The sequence below is a fragment of the Dermacentor albipictus genome, chromosome 4 (genome assembly GCF_038994185.2).
Source record: "Dermacentor albipictus isolate Rhodes 1998 colony chromosome 4, USDA_Dalb.pri_finalv2, whole genome shotgun sequence".
NCBI classification, from domain to species: domain Eukaryota; kingdom Metazoa; phylum Arthropoda; class Arachnida; order Ixodida; family Ixodidae; genus Dermacentor; species Dermacentor albipictus.
The window spans coordinates 131,472,278-131,497,430 of NC_091824.1; the positions used below are offsets into that span (position 1 = coordinate 131,472,278).

The 25,153-nt window shown below is 46.5% G+C and overlaps 2 protein-coding genes across 4 annotated transcripts in view; one reads left to right on the forward strand and one right to left on the reverse strand.

The window, feature by feature from the left end:
• LOC135898350 (angiotensin-converting enzyme-like) overlaps positions 1-1,070 on the forward strand; it is a 44,851-nt gene extending 43,781 nt beyond the window's left edge. For both annotated transcript variants that reach the window (XM_070537593.1, XM_065427231.1), the window contains exon 11: positions 705-1,070. In XM_070537593.1, coding sequence (XP_070393694.1) covers positions 705-867 — 163 coding nt within the window. In that variant the 3' untranslated portion in view covers positions 868-1,070. The remainder of the gene's footprint in view (positions 1-704) is intronic.
• A 3,994-nt stretch (positions 1,071-5,064) lies between these two features.
• Positions 5,065-24,676, reverse strand: LOC135898419 (endothelin-converting enzyme 1-like). Of its 2 annotated transcripts, XM_065427345.2 has the most exons (11): positions 24,470-24,674; positions 18,453-18,767; positions 15,261-15,443; positions 14,205-14,462; positions 13,289-13,457; positions 12,189-12,454; positions 10,648-10,929; positions 9,986-10,093; positions 8,674-8,918; positions 6,520-6,671; positions 5,065-5,450 (listed from the first exon to the last, which is right to left on the reverse strand). In XM_065427345.2, exons 1-10 carry the CDS (start codon positions 24,626-24,628, stop codon positions 6,539-6,541), a joined length of 2,118 nt encoding a protein of 705 aa, XP_065283417.1. In that variant the 5' UTR covers positions 24,629-24,674; the 3' UTR covers positions 5,065-5,450; positions 6,520-6,538. The 2 variants fall into 2 exon arrangements, with proteins under 2 accessions (XP_065283417.1, XP_065283418.1); XM_065427346.2 differs by lacking the exon at positions 9,986-10,093 and having other exon boundaries at positions 24,470-24,676.
• Between the last annotated feature and the right edge of the window lie 477 nt (positions 24,677-25,153).

The following is a 25,153-nucleotide window of genomic DNA, read 5'->3' on the forward strand; positions in this document are numbered from 1 at the left end:
GCAGTGCCACATAATTACAGAAATTTATAACACTCACGGCTTGATTTCTTTAGATGTCGCAGATGTAATGTGTGCGTAGAATATGCGTTTGCCTAAATTGAGATTCACTATTGTATACAATACACTACAATACACTGACAATGGAAGATAACGTGATAAGGGAAAGTTCTTTCGCGCTACGGGAAATAGGAGTGTCTTAGAATTAGTCCTGTCAATCCAAAATCATTCTTCTTTTGCACAGAATTAATTTCACCGTGTAAGCTCAATTTCTGCTCCTTTTCCTCCGCAGCGTGACTTCTCCGAGGCTTGACGTTATGGGCGAAAAATTGCTCACAAAGTGGAAAAGATTTTTCTGCATAGTTGATATTTGGCCGGCGTTCACTTATTTATATACTTCCTACGGTGAATTTAAAAGAAGAAAAAAAAACAGCCGAAGTAGCTCAGTGGATACGGCTTTCTGCTGCTGAGCAGCACGAAGTCCTGGGTTTGATTCCCGACTGCGACGAATGCGAAAAGCTCTCGCGTAATTAGATTTTGGTGCTCGTCAAGGAAAACCCAGGTCGTCGAAATTCATCCGGAGTCCCTCACTGCGGCTTCTCATAGCCCCCTGGGTTTGTTTGGGGCGCTTAAGCCTAGGAACAAATCAATCGCAAGATCAACAAAATGATTCTTTTTCACTGCGTTTTCTCTTTCTTTTTCTTCAGGCACATGATGTCGTTCGGTGCGTCGATCGAATGGCGAGAGGCGTTGCAGATGGCAACGGGCTCTCCGGTAATATCAGCGGAACCGTTGCTAAACTACTACGAGCCTCTCTTTGCTTGGCTTCGGCGAGAGAACGTTAAGTTGAACAACTCGGTCGGATGGTGAAAAAAGTTTTCCAGCACGCACGCCACCACGGGAAGGGACCGACGTTTCCCTACAGCTTAACTCACGTTGACAATGGCGACGCCTCATCATGTCCGAAAACCGACAGCGGAAGCATTCTGCCCGGTGCGTTATGGAAATTGAAAACAAATACACATCTGTTGACACTTTATAGAGGTGAAAGAAGAAATAAATTATTTTAGATCCTGCAACATTGGTATTCTTTTCACTTCTGCGCTTTTGGTTCTGCAGAGCTGCCTGTACATTAGCGACAGAGAAGCCCAAGCCACTCGGGTCGGATCTTCCCGAAACTAAGTATATGGTACCGCAAATTTCCTTTACTTCAATCGGTAATGACCGAATGTACGGTCTACATACGATGATTAGAGAGTGTCGGCGCGAAAGTCTGGTCATGCACTTTAAAGCTAGGCTGGAGTGTAATCATGATAACCAATTGCTACGCATACGCTGTTATCACACAGCCTTCATTTTAAATAACTTATTCGTTATCGCATGCTAGAGATGACACAATACTGAAACTTTCCACGATAGCTCAGTGGCTATGGCGTTGCGCAGCTGAGTACGAGGTTGCGGGATCGATCCGGTTCGCGGCGGCTGCATTGAGATGGGGGCTTAATGCAAGAACGCTCGCATATTGTGCAATGGGCGCACGCTAAAGAACCACCAAGTGGTCTGGAGTCCCCTACTACGGCGCCCCTCATATGAAGATCGTGGTTCTGGCACGTAACACCCAAGAACTCTTTTTTTTATATAACACTGCACGTATTATATAGCAAATTGTAAGCTTTCAGCGTGCGCTTGAACTCATGCTTGTGGCCTTTTTACGTGGGAATGACGCGCAGAGTTGCGTCACAGCTAACTCGTTTTCGCGCTATCCAAAGAATCGCTGCCAAGATATGCTTGTACTTTTCACAGAGATCAGTGGAAATATGTCGCAAGCTGACGATTGGTTGTCAACAAACGAAGTTGTGTGACGTCTGGGACATTGGCTTAATTTACTAGCTCTGGCCTATTTACATCAGTATGTCACATTCGCCTCACCTACAGTTTTTTTTTTTTTGCCTTTGTGTCACCCTTGTTTCAGAAAACGTAGATCATGGGTCAAGAACATATGGGTGAGGCAAAGCTGATTAATGGTGTATAATTATGATCTATGTAGATCATGGTATCTGAAGGATAACAGGGTCTATATTTCCTTACCCCCTTTTCTTACCGCCCTCCCCCTCCTCCTCCTAGCGTTTTTCCGTCCACGACTCATTTCACTATGCAAAGTAGCATGTCGGCTGCTACGCATACGCGAGCACAACTTTCTGCATTTGGCCAGTCCCCCATAGTGGGTAGGAGACACATGTTGGATAGGAAACAACACCAACGTCCCATTACCGAGCTTTCTCTCCCTTTCTCTTTCTCTTTCATGAGTGACAAAATGCAAACACGCAAACCCGTCACCGTGACCTAGTGGTCGTGGCATTGCACAGGGGCGCACAAGTTCGGGGGTTTTACTGCTTGCCGTGGCGGCCGCATACTGCCGGGGCGGGACGGAGAGCAAAGGCGCTCTTAAATTTGGGTGAACCTTGCAACAGGCATGGGGGTGGGGGTCATTATGTGAGAGTCCACCAAGTGGGCCGTCCATTTCAGTGCGCGCTGATTGTATACGGCTCGATAGCCTGTGGACTAGCTTCAATCGCCACCGCAGGCTACCGAGCCCTATTCAATCAGCGCGCGCTGAAATTGGTAGCCCACATGCTGGACTGTTACACAACAAACTTCCTGGGGGTTAAAAAGTTATCCGTTCATAACCAACAGCTGAGCGTTTGATAGCCCAGCTGCTGCTTGGGACGTTAAACCTTATTGGGCAATTAACAAAGCATGTAAAATAAAGCTTAAGTTATTTGCACTACTACATTTCATTCAGGGGTTGCTGCTGCTTATTTTTGTGTGATGAAAAAAGTAAATTAAGAAAAACAAAAATAAACCTGTTTTGGTAACGTCAGCAGTCGTTAAGAGTCGCCACAATGAAAACACAAATATTTCTTTTTAACCTTTTCAACAACCGATTAAAACGCGCCTTAGGAATCTCAGCGACAGTCGGCGCTGTAGCAAAATGCGCAAAATGTGCCGGTAGGGTTTTGTGGGACACCTTACGGTAGGAGAGTAAAATAAAAAAAGAAATCAAGAAAGAAAGTGAGCTTGTAGGAGTAGGGTATTGCTCAATATTCAAGGATCACCCAGTCTTCGCCTGTCTTTAAAGGATTCCTTCAGTTCTCAGCTTTCAGTAGTCCTAGCAACGTAGCGCCACGTGGTGCCCCGGTCACTCGCTAGAAAGGGAGGAAATGCGAACGGCTTCGCTTACGGTTCGGTAGATGGCATCGTTGTGTGTGCGGATGCTGGAGGGATTTCTCAGTGGGAAGCAAAACGAAGCGCCGAAGCAGCGGCGGCACTTTTGAATGGATGGCGCTGTTTTAAGCGCACGCTGCTATGCGATGATCCGATTCTTCAATCAATCTGTGTATGGTTTGCCTCCGACAGCAAACTTTATAAGGTAGGAGATGCGCTACGCATGTAGCGAATGACGTTATATGGCCATCTGTACTAACCCTACCGATTTGCCGGTGTCTGTTTCCTACGAAATCTCACAAAGGAACAGTAAGTAATCCATAATTATCATCTGAAATATTCCTAAAGTTAACATACGCTTTGTTTTCTTTCCGCTCATTACCCGCCCTCTAAAGTATGGTTAACACATATTTACTGAAGCTTCGTGATTGGTTACACGCAAATAAGCTTAGTTTAAATATAAATACAACAAAGTTCTGCTCAACCGTATCAACACCGTGGAACGTTATTCTATACAGATTCATTATGATAATACAAAGGTCAGTCAGGTTTCTTCTAAAAAATTTCTCGGCGTGTGGTTTAACGAAAATCTTTCTTGGTCTGTACATATCTCAAAACTTGCTTCTGAACTAAGAAAAATTGTTGGTCTGCTTTTTAGTATTTCTGAACTCTTGCCTGTTTGGTTAAAGGTGTCAATGTATAACGCACTGTTTTTCTCAAAACTGTCATATTGTAATCTTGTATGGGGTACAATTACGTCTTCAAATTACCATAAACTACTACTTCTACAAAAAAGAGCCTTGCGTGCTATTGAGGGCTATTACGGTGCACCACGAGAATTACGTACACAACCCTTGTTTGTTGAACATCGCATACTACATGCTGACAGAGTCTATTTTCTACGGCTGTTCTAATACATTCATCGAAACCGTTTGTACTCTGTTACTGACAGTACCATAAATTACAACCTTCGTAAGGTAAAACTACGAGTACCGCGAACGCGCACACATTATGGCAGACAAAAGCTAAATTTTCCAGCACCCAACACCCTCAACAAATTTCCCTTTATTGATGATATCTTTTTATCTCAAAATGTGGTCAAGAAAAACACGAAACGACGTTTGATTGAAGGCGAAATTCAAATGTAAAAAAACAATGTAATATACCGTTTGTTTATACATATGTTTCTCTCTTTGTTGCGGACAAGTACTGTAGTCGCATTTTTCATTTCGTAATTCACCAGTCATGTATGCATTGTATTTGTACGTGTACGACTTTGCGTGCTTGCACATTTTTGTCTTTTCCCCGAATAAGGTTTCACTGTGCGCATTGTAGCGTTGTTTTGACACATTTGTCGCAACTTGTATGAACATGTTTTTGGCCGTTATATTATTAGTGCCAACTGTATGGGTGCCGGGGCCTCGTCAGGTCTTACCGCCTTTTGTCCCGGTCCCCCATTTTCCTTGAAAAAAAGAATAAACTTCACTTCGCGTCAGTCGCATAATTACTTTTCGTTCCTTGAGGGGCTCGAGTGTATACGTTTCGCAGCTTTCAGTCGAGTGGTCTTCAACGCTTCCTGTCATGTATTTCGAAGACTTTGGCACAGCGCTATCCGTAACCACTTTCAGTCCTCTTAACGTAGCACCCTTTCACCGATCACTTTCTTGTTCACTATGTGCACGAATGCAAGCCTCTAAGCTTAACACCGCTGCTGCTGTTGGAGTGTAACGCCACGTCAGTGACCTCTGTTGGTCATAGTTTCAGGCTCTAGACGGTAAACCAAACTCCGAAGGCAGTGACGATGACGACTTCAACAGCTGCAGAAGAAATAAATGATATGAATCAAACATGAAGAATCGTTTATGCCTCCTTGTAAAGTGTGTTTTCGCAATAAAATAGGCGAAGTTGAGGTGGGCTCCACAACAATTACGACGTGAATGGTCAGTGAATTAATGCCCTGCACAATATGAAATGCCCCCTCTAACCACGTTAGTACTTTCTGAAAGTGTTACGTAAAGCAGTAATTATCTTCCGGATTCAATATAATAGCTATTTTGCGGTGTTAATACAGAAGCGCGTCGTGTCAGCGTCCCTGCGCTCATGGAAGCGAGCCCAGTGCTTGTGGCGAACGGCACACATGGTCTTCCGTATTGAATTCAAAGCGTCCCACGAAGAGTCTTGTAAACTTGCTTGCAGACTTATTTGCTGCTGTCATGAAAATCCGGCTCCTGGATAAGCAGACGGGGACACGGGATAGAAGAAAAGAAAGGGCACAGTCAATGCTTCAGTAAAAATTGTATTGAGAGCTTCAGAAGCACGACTTTTTAACGATTTGTTTGTTTGCTGTTTACGTCTATCTTTTACAGCAGGAACTGCTGTTCTCTCAAATCTCGACTTCATCCACATGGCGTGTAAAAACGAAAAATGTGAAATAACTTTTTTGGAGGAATCACTTGGCGTGTGTCACAAAATGATTTCATCACCGTCTCTAGTCCCTCCAAACAACCAGACATAGCAGATACGAGGTTGACGCGCAAATAATCGGGAATACCTCTGAAGTTCCTTTTAAACAAGGCATTTGCGCTGGAACCTTGCAACATTTAAGCATGAGCTTCGGCATTTTGTTGCTATTTGGGCTTGTTAGTGATCCATAAAGCAGTAAATATGGCGCATTGCAGAGGAGCATACACAAAGAAGAAACGTGGACACACTGGGCGATAAGGGTGTCCAGTTCCTTATTTGTTGATTTTTTCTTTCTGCGCGCTATTTTTGCTGCTCTTCAGTGCTGACTGTTGCGGGCTCTGCTAGACTATTCTTCAAAGGTGTAACCGGTTTACTTTCGTTAGCATATTCTCAAACGATATGAAGGTGAAGATCGCGATGAAATGAGCCGCTTTCACGACGAATGGATTTATCCGTCGCTTGCGAAAGTGACAAACAGCTTTCCTCACTTTCGTGATGAAAGCGGACAAACAGGTTTATTCTTGCTTGATGTTAGGTTGACCAATGAATAATCTGCTATACTTGTGATAGTTGGCTAATATTGCCAATAGACATACCAAAAACATGCCAAAGCAGACGAGGATGTGTGTGTGTAGTGTGTGTACTTCTCTTAGTCCTGCTCCGACGTCTAATATGCGCTGCAATGATAGTGAAGAATAGACTGAAGTGATTTATCCTTTTCCCTTCCTCGCCAAAATGAGCTACGTGGTGACGCATCATTCCAGCTAAATCGAGCCGACAGTGAAACCCCTCAATTTGGTCCCAAACGCGCAACGAGAAGAGTAGGTCACTCACGTCCTCCCTTAACGTCGCCCTAAAATCCGTCGCATGTCTCCTTAGGCACCATGGGCGAGTCGTCTGGGCAGTAGAAGGAGTCCGCGAATGCCGGAACATGCTTAGCTGCCGCATTGCAAATCCAGCGCCCCGGCATCCGGCCAGATCCGTTCCTGCGAAACGTGTAGAAGGGTCCCGCTTTACAGGGCTTGTCCACAAAGTGATGCTAGTGGTTTTATTGTGAAGCGACGATACGTCGCAGTGTGCTAGGACCGGTTGGGATTCATGAGATGGGGGGGGGGGGGGGTGTTAGCTTAGGCACGCGCGGTCGCTCAGTCGTTTGCTACCATCTGGAGAGTAAGAACAGTATTTTCCACGAAACCCGTTTCCATTTCCCGTGCAAGCCGTGGTACGCAGCTCGTTGGAACAAAGGATTGCTATCACGCTTTGTGTGAAATTCGGCAAGTCCGCAGTGGAAACTTTTTCTGTGATAAAGACGGCCTTTGATGGTAATTGTTTGTCGGAATGTCACGTCTACCGGTGGCAGAAAGCCTCTTTACAAGGTATTCAAGAGGTCAGTGATGAAGCCCGCGCTGGACGGCCGTCAACGACCATCACCAATGAAAATGTGACACGTGTGAAATATCTTTTGAACTCAGACAGCCGCCTGAGTGTTCGTTTGGTGGTACAGACATTAAACATTCCAAGAACTATCGTTCACGAGATTTTGACGAATAATTTGAAGATTCGAAAAGTGGGCACCAAGATTGTGCCCAAAGTATTAATTTACGACCAAAAATCGCGCCGAGTTGAAACGTGCCAAGAAATGTGGGACTTGTGTGTGACCCCCACTATTTAGCCAATGTCATCACAGGTGACGAGTCTTGGTTGTTGAATACGACCCCGAAACAAAGACGCAAATAGCGAGTGGCGCTCCTCAGCATCTCCTCGCCCCAAGAAGGCCAGTATGAGCATGTAAAGGTCAAGACCATGTTCATTGTGTTCTTTGACATCAGGGGACACCATGAGTTTGTACCACATGGTACAACCGTCGAAGCCAAATTCTACGTGACAGTGCTCAGGAGACTCGAACAAAGGGTCCATCGCGTCCGTCCTGAAATCGCGGCCGATTGGAAACTTCACCATGAAAACGCGCCAGCCCACACCCCCTTCCTCGTGACCCGCTTCCTGGTCGATTCAAATGTGCCAATGGTCTTCCAGCTGTCCTACACTCCTGACGTCGTTCCCCCGGATTTGCTTTTGTGTCTGCGGTTGAAAACTCCCACGAATGGACATTATTTCGGCACAGTTGACAAAGTTCAAGAGGCTTGCACCAGGGCTATAGAGGACATTCCGGAGGAAGCCTATAGCGTGCCACCTTCGGGAAATCTCGCTGGAAGCGATGTGTCGACGCAGAGGAGTCTATTTTGAAACCATTTAATGCGTTGTAGTAATCTGCTCAATAAATTCGTTTTAATGGACTAATTGAGGTTGCTTTTCGGACATACCCTGTATATTACGCATAACATGTACCACGTCAAAAAAAAAAAGGAAAGGAGGGGCTGCAATTTTGTGGAGCCATTTAAATACAGGATATGGCGTCTCTCCGTCCGGATGAAAGCAGCGTTATGATAAGAAAAGCCTACGTTAATTTGACTGGTACTCCGAAAGAGTTGCCTGTTATTTCACGCTATATATTTGACCACGCAGCACACTTGTTTCTGAAAAGAGAGAGCACAGTAATGTGTCCAGCTGGCGTCATTCACTCAGGAGTGCTGTAATTCGCGTGCCTGTATCCCTCGTCATGTGCCCTCCTAACGAAAGCGTCACTGTGTCTAGCGCATAGTTTCGAGTGGCGCTCTCAAACGCCAGGGCATAAAGGGGCTGTATCAGGGTGCAGGAAGCCTTCGTACATGAAGGCTCGGGCGCACCTCGTTGCACCCCCACTTGGGCTAAGTTATGCTGAAATGAGTGGCAGTTTTAGCCACGGATTCCATCTTTTCTCTGAGCGTGAAGAACGCGTTTGGCGAGGAATAACATACAGTCCGAACTTGGAGGCTGGAGTGATTAGAACTGGCTCATTAGTCCTTCTTTTCAGCCGGCGACAGGACATACATTTCGCTGGCCAGCGCGAAGCATTTAAATCTCAGCATGCAGGCTCGCGTCCTCGCTTACACGTAAAGCTCACAGTATCCCCGGCAGAACCGCACAAAGAAGCGCTGCCGCATCGACAGCAGGCCCTGCTGCGACATCACGGACGGTGCATCGTGGCGCGTTCGCCCGCTGGAGTCGGCTGTCGAGGGGCGGTTGAACGTCGCAAGCTCGAACGCCGTCTGCAGGGCGAGTATGGCGCTTCCTAGCTGGTCCCACACGTCTGCGTCCGAGAACTCCAGGCCACCGGCGCTGCTGGACAGGTACACCTGCAGACGCCCACCGCGCCGTTCGGCCAGAGCTTTCGCACAGCGGAGTCTCGTAGAAGGAAAGAGAACTAGGTCGTCAATCAAATCTGAGGCTCTTTACACCCAGCGTTTTAATACTGCACCCTGCGTCTGCCTTAGGGATTGAACGATTTACGATTGAATGTCTAGCAGCGCAACTAGCTTTAAATTAAAACATTAAAAAGGAGAGGGAGCGTGTCCTACATTGACCTTAGTCGTTCTCCTGGTACCTTTCGGTTCAAGATGGCGAGGCTTCTTGGCACGTGCACTCCTATCACGGTAACGTTTAATAAAGGAGCATGTTTTCACAATTATGTGCACCTATAAATAGAAGTTACGTAGTAATTTTTACTAAAGTAATATTTATTAAGGGGGCATACTTTCAGAAACTTCTCAGAATGTGGAAAATATGGTCGAGAGCTCTGCTGCTCGCGCCTACAAATTGCGGTATTGCGGTAGATGTGTTTACGATGGTACGCAATGTCTGTTGCACATAATTAGAATGGCTGGCGCTTGACCGGGACTCACGAAATTAATGTAATCGGAAATTGTCGCACTTCGTGTACTGCGTCACTTTCATGAATTTACTTTGGAACTTCGCCAAAGCACAGCAAGATATAGCAGTATGGGACAAAAGGGAATGGCAATAGAGTCAGGCAGGACTGGTAGAAAGCAACAACAAAGCACTGATTCACCATTGGCAGTGGTGATTGATCGATTATCTTGAGTACTGCATCGTGTTTTGTAAATTAGAATATACTGAGAGAAAGTATAGTGAATGCATTGTGACATGAATCCTAAATTGCGAATGAATTGTCCTATTAAAAAAAATATAGCGCAGTGCCAGCATGCGCGATGTTTCGCATATTTCGGTACCCTTCTAAGAAGAGCCGTTACTAGCCAAAGCTTATTCTGTATTGCGCGAAGGTATGGTCCGTGCGTATCTGGTAGCTTTTGCACAGCTGTAAACTGCTTTTGAGATAAGGTACATTGGCGAATTAGAAATTAAACATATGACAATGTCACTTTTTCTTCGGTGAGTTATCTACCTGCCGGAGGCACAGCACGTATTGCCACATCTGCTGACGTGTCTTGGGAGTCCACCACTCACGCGCTGTGCCTGTCTCGTCCACGTGGCTGCCACGCTCCCCTACCGCCTGCGCCAATACCAAGTTTTGACATTATAATTGCCATATTTACAGTGCACCAAAAGACGAGAGACGGTAGAAGCAGCATAGACAGTTGTTGCCACTGTTGCTTCTGTCGTCCCTCGACTTCTGCTGCGCCACAATTCCGGTAATTAATCATGCACCAACTAGCACAGCAACGTGTTTTATTGAACCAACATTGTAAGTATGTGCAGACATATTCTACAGTGTCAAAAGATTGAGCTGTCTTCAGAATTGCGTTTGAATTTGAATGAGAAGAAACTGTTACTAACGTCGACACATTTGCATAGCGAGAGGAACCACACGCATGCTCACGCACATATCTTTTGGACAATTCTTTCTTTTCACTTCTGGCCATTTGCAACTCAGTTAAAAGGAGATACTGCACTAAGGGCCTTACTATTACCATTCATCACAACAACAAAAAAAAGAGACGCAAGAACAAAAGAGCTTGCTCGTATTTTGCACACTGCCGCTGAAAGACGTGACGCCCAGTTGGTGCGGTAAGAGACGGAGCAAGGTCGAATATCTCACGTGCATACCTGAAGCATTTGCTGCGCCGCCATGGTTCCCAACGTGGCGAGGTCCAAGAAAGGGAAACCCGACGCGAACGGCTCCCTGAGCTGGGCGGCCGGCACGCACAGCTCGTTGTCGCGGCTGAGCCTCACGCGCGGACTCTGCTGGCGCGTCAGCAGCCAGCCGCGTTCTGGGGAACGGCGCGTGCGCTGGAGGAACGCCAGCGCGGTCATCGTGTGCGCCAGGAATCCACCCCAGGAACTGTGGCTCGGGGCGGGGAGGTCGCGGGGTCGATAACCACCGAGGCCCTGCTGCGTGGCGTCGCAAGGTTGGTAATGATCCAGATGCAAGCTTGGGCCAGTTCGTTCGAAATTAGGTTTGGTACGCGTCTTCCGTTCGTCCAACTCGTCCGCGCCGATTATCGTTTGAAATGGTTCAAATGGTTCGAAAGAGTTGTGCCACCGTCACGAGTCGACCATGGCTCGTAATGTGGAGATGATGCTGCGACCCGCGGGACTACGCTGGGGCATCAGCGACATCAACGTATAGCACCACGCACATTTGGTGTCCTTATGAAGTTTTGAAAATGAACGAGTGCTTATTCGTGACCAGTTCATGCAATCAGAGTAACAAAGTAGCGGAGGGAGGCTATACTTGCTGAAGGAAGTGGATCACTCTGCGCTTACTTCCACTTGAACGTACACTGTTATGCTGTATACTGTATGATTGGGGTATGCCACGCTTCATTTACTAAGCAAGTAGAATCGCTCTGACCACGTCTTATTCTGAGGACTTCGCAGCTTAGAAATACCACGCTGTGAATAACCACACCATGCTTAGAAAGGGGAAATGTATTGCCACTAAAATAATTATGTATACAGTTATCTTAGTACCATATACTCAGTACCACAAAAAAATAATATTTCGCTGCGTCCTCCGTATTGCAAGAGCTACAGCAAGCGCTCACAAACCAAATAGAGTAGGGCATTACATACGCAATCTACCTTCATACTTTACAATGCAGGCCGCAGAACTTCGGCTATAGGATACTGGGCCGCATCTTGTACTCATGCATTTTACTATATTCTACATCCCATCAAAACACCTATAAATATACTTACCTATCAAACATACATAAAAAGACAAGAAGATATAGCTACACAGAGGAATAAGACATATTTTTACTGATAAAATAAACTGCAGGTGAATGTTCTTGGGGCCCTTAAGCAATTAAACTTTCATTAGTTGTCGGCTAAACAAGTACTGTAAGCTGCTAAACGGGGCTGAGACGTTCAACCGAGGGAGAGCTGGATTGTATATCATGTGGAGTCTTTAGCAACAACACATTAGAGAGCCGCCTACTACCGTTTAGAAAACAAACGGAGAAAGCTGCCGTTAAGGGTGAACCCTTGATGGAAACGGCAATAATGCGTCCATTGAGGCGAAGACATTCTGAGGGTAGCCTCTTCACCATATATGGAGCTCTAAAAGCTTTCATGCAGCATACAATGTCGCGCTTTATGCAGCTCAAAAGATACACAAGGAATGGTAAGCCGAGGATACGTGCGGATGGCTTGGGAAAAACGGCTCGGACGGCGGCCAGCTTGCTCTCCGCGGTGACGCGGCTCTCCCCGTCGAGCACGTGAGAGGCGTGCACCCGCTCGCGCAGCTTCAGCCTCAGCTCGTGCACCAGCGTCTGGGCGCGCGGCACGAACCGTTGGTCAGCGATGGCCTCCGAATAGAGCACGTTCCAGACGGGCGACAACACGCGCTGGCTCAGTCGAAGGCAACGCTCATTGTCACTGCCACCACTCCCTTTTTTGCCGCCCAGCACTGCGACGAGCGAGTGAGCGAGCGAGAGAGAGAGAGAGAGAGAGAAAACTTTATTGTCGCTCAGTGGATTACCGGGCAGGTGGCCTCAGTCCAGGCCGAGACAACGGCTGACGCGCGTGGCGCTTTTCTTGCGCTGGAATGGCGCGCGTCGGCGCCGGTCAGGGAAAGATTTTAACGCCGGTCCGCGTCTTTTACACAGCGCTCGTATTCCAACAATTCTTGGATTCTACGCGTGAAAACCACGATCTAATTACAAGGCACGGCGTAGTGGGGTACTCCTGATTGCAATTTTGACCACCTGGTGTTCTTTAACGTGTACATAAATATAGGTAAACGAATGTTTTTTTTTCTTATTTTTTTTTTTACATTTTGCCCCGGTCTAAATACGGCCATGCCGAGGGCGTGATAGAACCGGCGACCTCGAGGTCATCAGCACAATGCCATAGCCACTGAGCTATCGTGGTGGGTGGCTTACATTCTCGCCAAGAAAGTCTAACTCGTAATGCTCTTTGTATAGTAATACTGCTTGTCTAGTGCTCTATAAGTAGTGCTCATTCTCCATGCTTCCATGCATAGTTCCGCCTAAATACTCCAGTTCTACTGTCTGCAGTTACGCCACAACGTCGTTCATTAGGTGGAGATGGCGGAAATGCTGCTTAATAACAGTGCGCTATGGCGGCCGCGGAGTGATCAGTATACATATGTACAATTCGCAGTCTACAACAAACTGCGAATTTTCTTAGCACTGTCATGAGGAGTACTGGTTCCTTAAGCTCCCGCGTGGTGAATGCAGCGTGCCATCAGCACACATGTCAGAGAGAGATGCCGCTTTACCTCGTGCGATGTGCAGCCCAAGAACCGTGGCGAACGATTGGACGAGCAGGAGGGGCGTCACCATTTCGCGGTAGTGCGCCTTCAGCAGCACGCTAAGAACGGAGCGTACGGTCGACACCGCTCGGATCAGCACTCCGGGAGGCGCGGAGGAAAGGCCGGAAGCCGCGTACTGCGTGTCACACATGCCACGTGCACCGTGAATGTCTCGCAGACACGTTGAAAACGAGAAGAAAGGGGGTTAACCGAGCGGCGCGATTTTCATTAGTCATATCATAAGAAGCCAACAAACACTGACACCAAGGACAACATAGGGGAGATTACTTGGGCTTAATAAATGAAATAACGAAACGATAAATTAATGGAAATGAAAGTGGATGAAAAAACAACTTGCCGCAGGTGGGGAACGATCCCACAAGCTTCGCATTTCGCGTGGGATGCTCTACCAATTGAGCTACCGCGGCGCCGTTTCGCCATCAACTTTCTTGGGTATTTGTTTCCTAGTAGAACCCTGGGAGCGTTAGCCAGCGCCACCACTCACAGACCTCAGCGGTGGATGTGGAACATCTTTCTGCCGCAGGCGTCACGAGAACGTGATCCTTTTTGGGTGAAGGTAACTGGTCAATAAAACAACACATGCTACCTGAAGGCATCAATGTTGCCGGATTCGAGACGCTCATTGTGTAATAAACGAGAATAATGCGAAGGTTGTGGGATCGTTCGCCACTTGTGGCAAGTTGTTTTTTCATAAACTTTTATTTCCACTACGTTCATGACAACTTGAGCATGATTCAACCTTCTGTAGTATAAATCCAGAATTCGTCAGTGTACCACACGAAGCAGCCATCAACTTTGGCCATTTGCCAGATGGAAGGGCGCATCGTACTCCTTCTCTAAGCTATTACTATCGAACACAAACCGTGGATGCGGCCTCGATCCAGACGTGAGCGGGAACCGACGGGGCCAAGTGCGCGAGGACCTCCGGCGAGCGCATCGCTCCTCTCGGTGACGCTGCGCGCGACGACAACGACAGCATGTCGCGCAGCACGTCCGCCATCTCGGCCATGTCGTCGTCGGCCAGCCGGGTGCGTAGATACAACGCGCACCACGACAGCACACGGGCCGCGGTTCCGCGCGGCAGCCGGTCCGCGGGAAGGGGCGCTTTGGACGGCTCAACCTGAAAGGCAGTTAAAGCGCGAAGGACACTCGCTTTGAGGAAGTGGCGATGTTGCAATGAGGACCTCTCAAAATTCTGCGGCGTGCTATGGAGCGGAGATGTCAGCGCTTGTGGCCGCTTTGTCGAACCGGCGGAATAAGGAACGCCTCATGACTTTGTGGGCGCAAGGGCCCAACCACAAAGAAGACACACAGCGCCTGTGACGTGCTTTGTGCCTCTTCTTTGTGGTTCTGCCCACGCGCTACATTATGCCATTGCAATGCCTTTACTTCTCTCATTGCAGTCATGTTGCATAAGTGCTGCAGCGCCTGCAATCTCTGTGATATTTGGAAAGTCATAAGCGATTCGGTGTCCTTTCTTTCTATTTGGTTGTCGCTAAAATGCCATTCCACCGCTATGGAAAAGCTGCAACGATCTGCAACAACACTGACACAATTTATTGTGTAGAAGGTTGAAGACAGTACAGCAGAGTCATGAGCTGTAAAAAAAAAAGGGGGGGGGGGAATGAGTCAGGTCACCATTGTGCAACATCTGACGCTGCATGATAATAAGCGTCAGTCGGAACAAAACCGCCCTCTATTGCTGCAATTTGAGCCACTGACAGTCATCGCCTTTAAGTGAAACCGCGTTTAAGAACGACGGGATTCTAGGATTGCGGCAAAGGGTTTTCAAGGTACGATGCAACTTTTTCCGGCACATGCGTTGCGTGGCGTAGTATGGTGCCAACCGAGTCGCGGTGGCTGTGACCATGCTGCTGGTTTTGCTGGCTTTGCAAGAGTGCGCGATAGAAGAGCGTACCAGCAGCTGCGTCCTGTTGGTGCCCACCAGCCGGAAGCGCACACGGAGCACGGGTGTGAGGCCGAATCGCAGGGACAGCAGGAGCAATAGACGCACCACGTCCTCGTCCGGTGGGTCCGGCTTCAAAATACCCCACGACGAGTTCAGCGCCACCAGCAGGTGAACCGCTTCCCTGCGAAGATCCTGCAACGCAATGCGAACACTGAGCTATAGCATTTAAGGACCTACAGCAACGAAAGCTCACTTTGGCTATACTTGGCCATCGGTATATACTATCGAAGCAACCTTGGCAAAGTTGCAGGGCTAATGACTATTTAATTTTCTTATTGATAGCCTGTAAATAGCACCTAAGAAACGGCGCGCGCATCTGGCGGTTAGCCGATACCACGTACGCCCCATGTACGTCACCTTCGAAATATTGAGCGTGCCGCGGCCGCCGCTTGGTCTCAGAGGTCGTGCAGAGGATCGAGCCTCGCTGGCTCTGAACGTTTTGGGTCGTGCGTCACTTCCGGCGAGCGGTAATAACTGCGCTTTTTTTTTCAATTTTAGAATCAAAAACATGTATTTTTGCGAGCGTTATGTGTCACATTTACTAGTCTTTCAAATGCAGTTTCGCGTCTATGCTAAATGAAACTAGGATTCCTACGCCGTCCAAAATTCCGTTGCAGCTGATTTTTAAGAAATAAGGTTGTTGGCCATGTCAGCTCGTGGTCAACGTTCAGGAACTCATTGTGGTTTCTTGCTAGGGGAGGGGAGTAGGGGAGGGAGACAATGAATTAAACACAGGATTGTAGTCCAACTAAACATGCAAAAAGCGACAATGATGTTGGAGTAGCTGGGAGCGTGGTAGAACCAAACTTGGGTGACTACAGACATTTGAAACGCTCTCAATAGATCGGACTCAGCCACAGATTTATTTACACTGATGCCTCATTTTGGTTCAGTTCATCTGATAACAGCCTTGTGTTCGATTCGTTGTGCTGATTCCTCTAAGATAAATTACAATAAGCTTCTACTTATGAACGAACCCAATTATTTCACTAACATGTCATTCGACAGGACGCACAGTTCTTGCTACACGCGTTTCTGTGCTTATATTTTTTTTTTCAGTTCGCACTGAACTGACTTTGAACGTCTCAAAAATAAAGAGGCATTGGGAGTCAGTCTGCGAGCAAATGGGGCGCCCCCATTGGGTCGTTTAGTTTAATAAATCACATTTGTCTATTTACTGGCCGCTTTCATTAAAGCGTTTCCACGATGAAACAGAAACATATTACACAGCGGCAACATATGATGTAGGAGCTACGGCTCGAACACAGAAGAAAAAGGTAAAGTGGTTCCCTAAAAGTACCTGCACCTAATTTTAACTGCGTGCTACGGTGGGTTTAGCATGTTAATAAATAATAGGGAGGGAGAGGGGTGGAGCTAGGTGGTATCTATATAGTTTAGAGAAATTCCGACATAATGTATTCCGAAAAAAGAACTGAGTGCGTTAACAATCGTTCGAACTGCGTCATTTATCAGCGTTTTTCCCTTCTGACCACTCCCACGAGAAGAAAATGCCTTAAATTGGTTAGTTTTAAGGTCGATGAAAAATAGATATAAATTGAGCTAATTAAAACATTGTGCTTTTTAAATCATAACTGAAATAAAACTGGCCACGCAGTAATATGACGAATGTGGTGTGCTATATATATATATATATATATATATATATATATATATAATCATTGAAAGCAAGTCATGTTACTTTTGAGTGTTTCTAGCATAGGACATACCTTCCGTTTCCACTTATGAACACTGCCCAGACGTTTTTTTTTTTTTTTGGTTTTAGGGATACAAGTCGCCGAGCTGCTCACCTTGCTACAGTTCAGAACGATTGCGTGTAACATTTTCGAAATACGGAAGATGTAAAAGCGGCTGTAACGTAAGTTTTACATAACATAACATAACATAACATAATGAACGAACGAACGAACGAACGAACGAACGAACGAACGAACGAACGAACGAACGAACGAACGAACGAACGAACGAACGAACGAACGAACGAACGAACGAACGAACGAACGAACGAACGAACGAACGAACGAACGAACGAACTAACTAACTAACTAACTAACTAACTAACTAACTAACGAACGAACGAACGAACGAACGAACGAACGAACGAACGAACGAACGAACGAACGAACGAACGAACGAACGAACGAACGAACGAACGAACGAACGAACGAACGAACGAACGAACGAACGAACGAACGAACGAACGAACGAACGAACGAACGAACGAACGAACGAACGAACGGACGGACTACGAACGGATGGACGGATGGACGGACGGACGGACGAACGAATCGACGAACGAACAAACAAACAAACAAACAAACAAGCGAACCAACAAAAACAAACGATCCAACCAACCAACAAACAAACAAGAAGAAATATTGAAAGGAACAAAGCCCGTCCTCTAAGTAAACGCATCCTTAAGCATGAAAAATCTTGATTACGAAATTGCATCATTAATATTGGTTTACTTCATAACATAAATTGTCACTCACAGAAGTGTAAGATTGCTGTGAACGCCGGAGTGTTCATGCCCTACAGCGTGAGTGATGCGCTATGCTTTTTAATACCTGACAACGGGTGATGAAATGCGTCTGGGAACCGCGTGCTAGGAAAGCCTTTGTACGGAGACTTCACTAAGCCTGCTCGACAGCTTTTGAAAGCTTTTCACTCTGAGAACTTCGTCAGGTGAAAGGTAGAAAACATATATTAAGGACATACTACACGAAGGGGCAATGAACCTTATTGTTCGCGTCTTTTTTTTTTTTCTGTGGCAGTAGAGATACCATGGAGTCATCATTTACTGGACTCAGTCATGGCGCCTAAAAATAACACCGAGTCAACAGACAGCCAAGGTCTAATCATCTTCCACGGACGTCAGGCCTTCTCTGACTGCAAGTGGGCCTGGCACTTTGACTTATAAAATTGCTATGACCTCTCTTATTGGCTCAAAAAGCCAACATGGCGGCATTCAACAATGCGCAGAAGGTCACTCCAGCTGGGCGTTCAAAGCACGTGCCCTCTGCGATTCTGGCCATCCCGCACCGTTACGGAGACACCAGTACCCACAGCGGCCCATGGAGAGGTGTGTCACTGACACGAAAACAGAGCGCGCGCGCAGCTCGCCTTCTCCTCCCTGGCGAGCAGGCTGACGCAGCTGTTGTGGTAGTGCCTGACGGCTTCGACCGCGTACTCGGGCCCCAGAACGGCAGTGGCCGGCCGGTTGGGACGAGAAGCGAGCGCCGCCTCCTGGACGAGCCGCTCCCAGGAGCGGGCCACGTCCTCGGTGAAGGTGCGCGCCCCGTGCGGCGAGCTCCAGTTGTGGCACACGTACTCGTACAGGTCCCGGCACGGGTCCAGCTGGCTGCCCGGCGATGCGCGGCCCTCCATGACGCCGTCGTGAGGACCCGTGACCAAGAGGGGACCGCGCGAGGGACCGAGCTTCAGAGAGGAGACAGGCATCGTGTAAAACATGTAGGCAACAGTTATTAAACGTATTTTCGGTATCTTTCTTTCCTTTTGTCGTTTGTTATTCGAAATCAAGTGGCATTTTTTTTGTGGCCAGCACTTACGAATTGGGAGGATAATTCATTAAACCGCTAGTTTGTCTGCATGTCGTACGTAGTGCACGGATGTATTGCGCCGATGTGTACCCGAAGAAGGCAAGCGCACAAGAGGCGCCAGAAGTGAAGGCCAGGAACCATCACCGCTCATGGCGGCGGCTCCCTTAAAACGGGTACAGTTTTTATGTGAGAGCCCCGTTTTTCGAGAGTATCACAGAGACATAAAAACAGAGACTATAATTTAAAAAAAATGCCCGGTGGTAATAGACTGCCGGTGCCTAGCTGTACCTGAGCTGCGCCGCTTCCCACGCCGAAAAACCATTCCAAACTGTGCCCGAAGTTTGAGGAATGGGAGTGCGTGAACAAGAACAAATTTCGAAGCCTTTGTGCGCAGACAAAAGTGGTTTGTAAGAAAACTGCAATTTCAATGGTAATTTTCCAGGAGTTCTGCAAATTTCGAAAGGTCCGCTGCCAGCTAACAAAAACTACGTGGGGCCAAATAATCAAAAACGTGTTCCAAAATAACACAGTCGCAAATTCAAGTGCTAAAGCATAATCATAAGCTTGCTGGTAACAAGTTCGTTCGGGTCATGGTCGAAAGGGGAACAGGAGATCGTTGGTTCAATGTCGGAGCATCACGTGTAGTTATTTCGCAACAACTTGGCTAACTTTACTATTCGCCACTAGCCAGGCACGTACCCATGAGGGAGGTCGGGGGGGGGGGGCGGCGTCCCCCTCCCCGTAATTAATTGGCATATCCCCTTACTCTCCGCCCTACGCCACAACTCCTCACACACATTCCTAAAGCGCCGCCAAATCAATCTTGAGACTTGACAGCTATTCAGCGGTCAACATTCTGCTGTGTTTACTTTTTTCACTCCTCTTGGATGGCGGTAGTTATCGGCATCTCCTGGGGTGTGAAGGACAGTTTTCTCATTGATTCGGTGCCTGCGCGATTAACACGACATGCTTTAAGTTGTTGTCATGTATTCAACGGTCGCGCGCATCGCTGTTGTTTCGTTAGTTCAACCTTATAATATATATATATATATATATATATATATATATATATATATATATATATATATATATATATATATATATATATATATATATATATATATATATATATATATATATATATATATATATATATATATATGTATCCAGGGACCAGGAAATGGATTCGGTTCGTAGTCAGCTGGTCTGTATGCTCGTGGAACGAGCTGCGACCGGAGAAAACGCCAGTTGCGTTTAATTTTTCTTTTTGCTTCATTATTTCCCCGAATGACGGCTCGCCGCGACGATGGCAGGTCCTCGGAACCATACACCCGCGATATGGGTTAGATAAGGTTGAAAACCAAATAATGCGAAGCAGCGTCCATCATCAAACCCTGCAATAAGTGTTAAATCCATAAGCAACATGTATGTCATCCGTTACGTTGTCTGGTTTTTCCCTGATTGTACAGCACTTTTCCGGAAAAAATGGCAGCTGGAAACAAGAGTCGCAAGGAGTTGAGAAATTAAGCGATCTACTAAGGGAGAGAGCGGAGACAACAGCCAAACACGAATGAAAAGCGAAAATTAACGAATTTAACCGTTGTTTGTGAAAATATTTATGGATCAACATCTTTTTATTTAAACATGAAGTAGAGAAAATGACGCCGGAAGTGGAGAATAATTCCATGTAATATGAACGACGCTTCCACAGTTATCAGTCGAGCCGCCAGACGTAAGCACTTCTCTGCTGTGCTCATGTGGGTCTTTTTCTAACCTCCCGCGGTGGGCGCAGTATACGTCTAGAACGGCAACGTCCTGCGCTCTACGTGGTTGTACCGGACTGGTGGCCACGCATCGTTGCGCAACTTCCCAAATAAAAATACGAGTCGGTTTTGGCACTTGGTAGAGCTGTAAACGAGGGATAAAAAAGGACTGTGATTGTTCCGCAAATATATATTTCTCTAAAATTCTTCCAGAGCTAATTGAAAAAAACACTACTAGAAATCTCTATTTTACACATTCGCTTGTTTACTTGTTCTTGGCAGTGTCCTTCCTGCGCTTCTTTCCTGCGCGAGTCCATTTGACTTGTTTCCTTGTTCGAGGGTTCCTTGTTCTCACAGGCGTACCTGTGAGATACACCTTATTTCATTTCTCTGTTGCAGGTTTACGCGTCCTTATGGTGAATGGCGGGCATTATTCGCATTTATGCTAGTAAAGGTACCCCCCTCCCTCATTTGCATATAAAGGTTGCCTTGGGTTCCCCCTCCCCCGCCTCCGAAAAACATCCTAGGTGCATGCCTGCCACAAGCAGTACGTCACTGCTCGTTTCATCGTATGAATTTCGTGTAATAAAGACTACACTATACAGCGTAGGGGTGGAGCGGTCAAAGTCCACATTAATGTGCCTAATTCCTGAGTAGGGGGGGGCTCGTAACTGAATGTGAACTGAGCATGCCATGCTTGTAATAAATAGAACATAAATGACAAATTGCATAGGATTATGGTAGGAGAAAGAATATTGTATAGTGAGGTGGACTTGGGACATTCCTTGTTTCTTGTTTCGCTGCACAACATAGATGCAGAACGTAATTGACTGAGTCATTGATTCATTGATTCATTGATTGAGTGATAGATTGATCGAATGACTGATTGATCGATTCATTCATTCATTCATTCATTCATTCATTCATTTTACCATCTCGAAGGAAACCTCGTGCGTGACAGATGCCATGGCATGGAGCTACGATTAATTTTGATCGTCAGACATTTTGAAGGCGTACCTATAGACCTTTTACAGCGCCATAGGCACCGCCATATTTGCTTACGTGACAAGCCCGCCATGGAGCGCCTTCTGATCGGTGTTTTCTCTATGGTCATTGCGGCCGCAAGCACGGCTCAAAAACCACGATTTCAGCCACCACGGAAACAACCCGCGGGTAGACATCAGACATTGGCCAAAGCTGCAGTGGCAGCTTAAGTATGCCTTTCATTTATTTATTTATCTGTCGACACTGCAACCTTAATGGTGTCCAAGCTTACCGGCTGAAGGCGACAGAGGTAGCAGTCTGGTGTTTGATCTTACCCTTCGTATTTTTGTCTTTACAGCGGGTGACTTGTATGGATTATATGGCCGTGCGCCTTTTGTTACGTAATTGTATGTGCGACAACTTCTTTCGGGATGCAAGCGTTTGCGCACGCAGAAAACGCCTGTTTGCGACCTGCTCCGACCCCTGTGGTTGGTTCCTAACGCACATTTCTTGCCACCCGCGCTGATCAGATAACTTGGGAGTGGTTTTCGAATTACTTATAGTGCCGATTAAGATGTATTCGCGTACGCGTGGACAAAAATGATGCAAGCAGCCGAGTGATCACTCGCCTGCTGCTTGATTCCCGGCGCATGCTGAAAGAAAACTTGTGGCGCCCGCTTATTATTCCGCGTATAACTTCGTCATTATGGAAAGTGGTTTCGCACAAGAAACTGCTTCATAAACTCAGTTTTATTATAACTAATAAACAGATATTAACATGGATGCAATCGTACCTATCTGATCGCCGTCAGTTTGTCGAACTGCATAAAACTTGCTCCAATTATGTTCCTGTCGATTCTGGTGTTCCCCAGGGATCCGTCCTCGGCCCCCTACTGTTTTTAATGTTTATTAATGATATTGTTAAAAACCTGTCAGTACGTGTTAAGTTATATGCGGACGACTGCGTGCTGTATGAGAAAATAAGTTCGACTGATGATCAAATTAGGCTGAATAATGATTTTGCAAAAATAGTTTCTTGGTGTGAGAAGTGGCAAATGTCAATTAACTTTGATAAAACCGTATTTATGAGAATAACACTTACAGAGATCCCTCTTCTATATTACTACACTGCTAATAATAATTTTCTTCATGAAGTCACAGAATATAAGTATCTAGGTCTATGGATCTCTGATAATCTTTCTTGGAACAGGCATGTCGACTATGTTTCAGCAAACGCTCTCCGAAAGCTTTTTTTCTTACGACGCTCGCTTAAGCTAGCAACCCCTGGTACACGCCTCCTTGCCTACAACAGTATTATTAGACCAATCTTAGAAATGCAGTCATCATCTGGGACCCTTTTACAAAGGTAAACATAAATAAACTTGAAAGAATCCAAAGGAAAGCAGTAAGGTTTATCTATAACACTTACGGGCGAGCATCAGTCAGTGACCTCCTCAAAAAAAGTGGTTTAACCTCTATTCCTAACAGAAATCGCATATGTCGCTTAAAGTTTTCCTATCAATTAATTCATAATAACTTCAAAGTTGACACCTCCAATATCCTTATCTATTCTTCGGGGTACCAAACTAGAAATCGCCATTCTCTTTCTATAACACCATTAAATCCGCGAGTTAATTGTTTTAAATATTCCTTTTTTCCAAGGACCATCACTGATTGGAATAACTTCACGGATGATGTTGTCAGACAGACATCATTACATTCATTTCAAGAGCATTTGAATTGATTGTTGTTAATTGACCTTGTCGCTGTATTCTCTTGTTGAATTTCTATGTGCAATTTTGTTCTCTTTGTGTCTGTAATTCTGTATCTTAACACAATGTTTCCCACCTGCTATGATCTTGTGTACAAGATCGCAGTATCCATAAATAAAATAAATAAAAGTTGCTCGAGTGTGTCAGTCCCACTTGCGTGGGAACGACGTAGCGGTGATTTTTACGCTTATCGAAGTTAATAATCGGGGATATTTGCACCAGTGGTTGCGTTTGGTAACGCTGTGTTCTTGCTGCAGGTGGTGTTAGCCCGCAAGTCGTCATTGCCAGCAATCGTTCGCCTGTCGTTGCCGGCAACTGGCTATCCAGCGCTGGCGGTAGAACTTGTTGTGCTCGCCTCGCTGGAAAGGTGTGCATGAGGAGCTGTCATGACACGCGCACACCTTGTGCCGCTGAGGCCTAGTGAAGCTCACACACAGTCTTATCTCATTCATGTCGCTGTCACAGTTTTTTGCAGGTTCACGACCAGAGCAAGTCTTTCCATCACTTTTCCGCATCCTAAATAAATAGTGCTAAGTGACTCTCGGGTATCTCTGTGGCACGTTGATGGAACTGCGGGCGGCGGCTGTTGCCTGCTTTTAGTTTAATTACGGGGTTTTACGTGCCAAAACCACTTTCTGATTATGAAGCACGTCGTAGTGAGAGACTCCGGAAATTTGGACCACCTGGGGTTCTTTAACGTGCACCTAAATCTAAGTACACGGGTGTTCTCGCATTTCGCTCCCATCGAAAGGCCGCCGCCATGACCGGGATTTGAGCCCGCGACCTCGTGCTTAACAGCCCAACACCATAGCCACTAAACAACCGCGGTTGGTGTTGACTGCTTGCACTCGCTTCACAAGGTCTTCAATGGCGGCGGGTCTGTGGCTGCCCCTGATGTGCGGTGCGGCTGCCGCATCGCGCACGTCTGCCCCAGCCATGAATCGAACCCGCGCCCTCGTGCTAATCAGTAGAACGCCATAGCAACTGCGACTCCTCCGCAAGGTATAGATGCAGAGCAAAGTTGGGAAGTAGATGTGCAGGCGTGCCTTGTGAGTGCTTACCGGGTATCCACTGCGTAGCGAACACCAGAAGAGAAAGGCGCCGAGCAGGAGGAACACAGCGGTGAAGCCCAACCAGAAGCGCCTAGGAGAAATGATACGTAAAGTGGAGCGCTGGCTTTCGTCGGCCGCTGGACGCCCATTCAGAAGAACGGCCCACATTACAGGCGTTAGCCGTCTTCGCTATCGTCTTCTTCGAAATGTCATCACAGCTCGCGCTGCTTTTGGCGATGGCGTTCCCCAGCAGTGCTAGTTTGCCTACCCACAACGAAAGATTCGGCAAATAGCGGCCGGTATACGAAATAAAGAAAGCAGAAACGCTTTCAAATGGCAAAGCAAAGTAAATACTGACAACATAATAATAAAACGAAGAGCGGTGTATATAAAATTGGCACGCATAACGAAAGACAGCAGATGAGGCTATATTTGCGCATTCTTTTGCGAACCTAGTGACAGCGCTAATATTTATTGACCAAGCCTAGCTTGGCGTATAACCATCAAAAATGACTCTGTGAGGAACCGGTTAAAGCCAAAAATTTTGCTTCGTGCAGTTGTTATAAATGGGGTGAATATCTCCGCCCGTTCGCAAGAGTTTTGAACTGTTCTCAAAGTCCATAAATATTTTATGCAGATCGAACGCACATCTTAGAATCTGTGTTAAGCAAAATTTTTTTGTGGAGTGGCTGA

What these genes read in the sequence shown, in the direction of transcription:
- LOC135898419 (XM_065427345.2), bottom strand. Translation starts at nt 24,628, where the DNA reads ATGTGGGCCGTTCTTCTGAATGGGCGTCCAGCGGCCGACGAAAGCCAG. An exon ending in CGCTACGCAGTGGATACCCG is followed by an intron (nt 18,768 to 24,469) that starts GTAAGCACTCAC and finishes TCCTCTCTGAAG; the next exon opens with CTCGGTCCCTCGCGCGGTCC. An exon ending in CCGTTTTTCCCAAGCCATCC is followed by an intron (nt 10,930 to 12,188) that starts GCACGTATCCTC and finishes GCCACGCAGCAG; the next exon opens with GGCCTCGGTGGTTATCGACC.